General features: G+C 39.7%; 1 protein-coding gene across 1 annotated transcript; it reads left to right on the plus strand.

The window, feature by feature from the left end:
* The first annotated feature begins 2,716 nt into the window (after window positions 1-2,716).
* Window positions 2,717-3,555, plus strand: LOC111376554. The gene is made up of 2 exons (XM_022999522.1): window positions 2,717-2,897; window positions 3,263-3,555. The coding sequence occupies exons 1-2, from the start codon at window positions 2,717-2,719 to the stop codon at window positions 3,553-3,555; spliced, it is 474 nt and encodes a 157-aa protein (XP_022855290.1).
* The last annotated feature ends 731 nt before the right edge of the window (window positions 3,556-4,286 follow it).

Below are 4,286 nucleotides of genomic sequence, written 5' to 3' on the forward strand. Positions count from 1 at the left end.
CAGCAAAATAAGAAGCCAGTAGTCAAAAGTGAAAGTAGTCAGCTAGTTCGACCTCAAACATCTCGTCCTGCCTATCAACCCCACATGACATTCCTAACTTAGGCATTAAGTACTTCAGATGTGGTGAACAGGGACATAGGATGACTGATTGCAAGAAGTTGACTGGTTAGAAGAATGAAAATCTTTTAATTGAAGAGGATATCGAGGAGGTTGGCGTGCCTATATATGATGAAGGTGAAGATAAGGATGTGCTGTATGGAGATGGCCAGGAGACTCTAGTCGTTTGCAAGAGTTTGCTGACTCCCAAGGGCGATTTAGGGGACGATTGGTTGAGGACCAATTTTTTCCACACAACCTATACTGTTACCGATAAAGTCTGCAAGTTAATCATTGATAGTGGCAATTGTGAGAATGTAGTGTCTGAAGAGGCTATCCAAAAGCTGCAGCTGAAGATAGATCATCATCCCAAGCCATACAAATTATCGTGGTTGAATAAAAGCAGTGAGGTAACGTAACGTAGAAAAAGGTATCTAGTGTCTTTTTTGATTGAAAAAAAAAATATTTTGATAATGCTTGTTGTGATGTGGTATCTATGGATGCATGTCATGTATTGTGGGGATGACCTTGGCAGTATGATCGCAGCATTATTCACGATGGAAGGAAAAATACTTATTCTCTTAGCATGAAAGGGAAGAAAATTGTTTTGGCACCTCGCAAGGAAGAAACCACCCCTGCCCCAGTAACTAATAATAACAACCTGCTTTTTTATGTCCAGATTCTTTGTAGAGGTTGGGAATGAAGAAGTGATATATGCTCTACTGTCCTGTGAAAACAATGAAGTGAAGGAGGATTCAAATTTACCAGTAGAATTGCAGCAGCTACTAATGAAGTTTTCTGACTTGATGCCAGAGGATCTTCCTCTGGGGTTACCACCTATGAGGGATATTCAACATCAGATCAGCCTTATTCCGGGTCGAGTCTGCCAAATCGACTAGCATATCATCTCAGTCCTAAGGAAGCTAAAGAGTTGCAGTGAAAGGTTGTAGAATTATTGGAGAGGAGATATATTTGTGAGAGCATGAGTCCATGTGCAGTTCCTGCTCTACTAGTACCGAAGAAGGATGGATCGTGGCGGATGTGTGTTAATAGTAGATCAATTAATAGGATTACAGTGAAGTACATGTTTCCAATTCCTCGTTTGGATGACATGTTAGATTAGTTGTTCAGTTCTAAGGTCTTCTCAAAAATTGACCTTAAAAGCGGATATCATCATATCAGAATCAAACTTGGAGATGAGTGGAAGTCGACGTTTAAGACGCAGCATGGATTGTACGAGTGGATGGTCATGCCCTTTGGACTATCCAACTTGCCCAGCACTTTTTTGAGGTTTATGTATCAGGTTTTATGACCTTTCACGTGGAAGTTTGTGGTAGTCTACTTTGATGACATACTTATTTACAGTCCGACGTGGGGTCACATTTTGATCATCTTCGTGCTATTTTTGATGTAATGAGGACGGAGCGCTTATTCATCAATCAGAATAAGTGTTCTTTCTTCACAACTTCTGTAACTTTTTTGGATTTTATTGTGTCTACTGATGGTGTTCATGCAGATCAATCCAAAGTTGGGGCAGTCTTGAATTGACCCAAGCCAAAAAGTTTGCACGATGTCTAAAGTTTCCATGGATTGATATCTTTCCACTGCCAGTTCATAAGAAATTTCAGCACTCTGATTGCTCCTATCACAGAGTGCCTTAAAGAGCGTGATTTTCAGTGGACTGAGGAGGCAGAGCTAGCTTTCAATTGGTTAAGTAGAAGATGACAGAGGCCCAGTCTTGGCACTTTTAGATTTTGAGAAAGTGTTCGAGGTAAATTGTGATGCATCTAGCGTTGATATTGGTGATGTTCTGAGTCAGGAAGGGCGTCTAGTAGCATTTTTCAGTGAGAAGATGTCAGGATAAAAAAAATTATTTGACCTATGATCTGGAGTTCTATGCTATTGCTCAGACTTTGAAGCATTGGCGTCATTACCAGGTACAGAGAGAGTTCATCCTTGTTACTAATCATGAGCCTTAAAGTACATCAATGGTCAGTACAAGCTGAGTAGGCGACATGTAAAATGGGTAGCATACTTGTGGGAGTTTACATTTACACTAAGACATCAAGCAGGGAGTTTGAATCGAGTAGCAGACGCATTCAGTCGTCGCACATTACTCCTCTCCACCATAAGTACCAAAGTTGTTGCCTTTGAAGCATTTCCTAATATGTATGCTGCAGATCCTTCCTTCGGGAAGATAATTCAGATGGTAACTGATAATCATCGACATGATTTTACTTTGCATAATGGTTATCTATTTCGTGGATTGCGGTTGTGCATTCTAGACTGTTCAATAAGGTGGCAGATCATTAGTGAACTTTATAATGAGGGACATTTTGGGCGAGATAAGATATTGGCATTAGTCTCTTCTGATTATTATTGGCCCAAGTTGAGCAGTGACGTGGCGCATTATGTGGAATGGTGTTATATATGTCAGAAGTCCAAAGGAGCTCTTACTAATGATGGACTGTACACGCTATTACCTGTACCTAAGGCTCATCGGTTTGATGTGAGCATGGATTTTATATTGGGCTTACCTCATACACAACGAGCGATGGATTCCATTCTTATTGTGGTTGGCAGGTTTTCAAAGATGACTCATTTTGTGGCTTACTGAAAAATGATGGATGTTACTCAGATTGCTCATCTTTATTTTAGGAAAATTGTGCGTTTACATGGTGTTCTCCAATCAATCACTTCTGACTATGACACCAAGTTCATGAGTCATTTTTGGAGGAGTTTGTGGGAGAAACTAGGGATGAAGTTGAATTTTAGTAGCGCCTACCACCCCCAAACGGATGGTTAGACAGAGGTGGTAAATCGAAGTTTGAGAAATCTTTTGAGAAGTTTGGCAGGGATTAAACTTGAACAGTGAGATTTGGCATTGCCTTAGGCAGAATTTGCCTATAACCGATCAAAGAACAGAACCACAGCATTGAGCCCATTTTAGGTTGTCTATGTCATAAACCATCCGAAGTACTTAACTTAGCTCCTATCCCACGTGTGAGGCTTTTCAATCACAAGGCTGATGAGATGATAGAACATCTTCAGGGTACCCATGAACAGGTGAAGTTCTCCATTCAGGAAAGTAATTCCAAGTACAAAGCTTAGGCAGATAGTCGTCGTTGTCAGGTGCTCTTTGATGTTGGTGATTTTGTGTGGACAGTATTAACATGTGATCGTTTTCCAACTGGGGAATATAATAAGCTTAAGGAGCGAAAGTTTAGACCGTGTGAAGTGCTCGAGAAGATCAATGATAACGCTTACAGATTGCGTCTTCCCAGCCATTTGAAGACTTCCAATATCTTCAATGTGAAATATCTAAATCCATGTTTTGTGGAGTCTGATGAAGCTAATGTGAACTCGAGTGCGAGTTCTTTCCAACCCGGGGCGACTGATGCAAAAGGATCCGAGTCAAGTGATGCTAATCTATCATATAGCTCGTTGATGGCATGGTGATACTATGAGATGGCAGACCGGTGCAAAGATGGAAAATAAATGCAATCTTTCCTTAACTGGGGCAATTTTGGCACGTTTTTGATAATTTGACCATAACTTTAGCTACGATTATCAGAATCGCTATGATGACCCCAATTTGGAAAGCTCTATTCAATGCGCATGTCATGGTGGTGTCAATTTTAAGTCCAAAATCCGCTGTTTTCCTTTCTAAAATTCAATTTTTAGTTATTTTTTACTATTTATGGTAATATTGAGTTTCCTTTTTTTAGACGTTAGAGAATCCGGATTGAGCCAAATTTTTGGCAACATCTTTTATTTCATATTTTATTTTGGTATGATCGTTAAAATTTTGCCCTTTTTGGTAAATTTTCGATAATTTCGTATTTTTTCAGCTATTTAACCCGACTTGTGGGTTAATTTTCGACATTCTGCATTGATAATAAAACTAAGTTAATTTTAGAGAATTTCTCTATGTTCTAAGGCATTTTCTTTCGTATTCTCTTGCGAATCATTTGTTGCAGCTAGCTTGCAGGATAATCTATCCTACCCTGCGCCAGTTTAGGGAGCTTTCTTAGGAGATGGGTTTGTGGATACTGTGGGTTAAGGAGGGGGTCCTACTTCTGTTTCAAAGGCATGTTGCTTATCATTGGTCTCTTCAGTTTCTGATGGTTGAACACCAAGTTCTGTATCAACATTAGGCTCTGAATCAGGTATAAAAATAACATACTCAT

This window comes from Olea europaea, unplaced genomic scaffold (assembly GCF_002742605.1).
Source record: "Olea europaea var. sylvestris unplaced genomic scaffold, O_europaea_v1 scaffold1517, whole genome shotgun sequence".
Lineage (NCBI taxonomy): Eukaryota > Viridiplantae > Streptophyta > Magnoliopsida > Lamiales > Oleaceae > Olea > Olea europaea.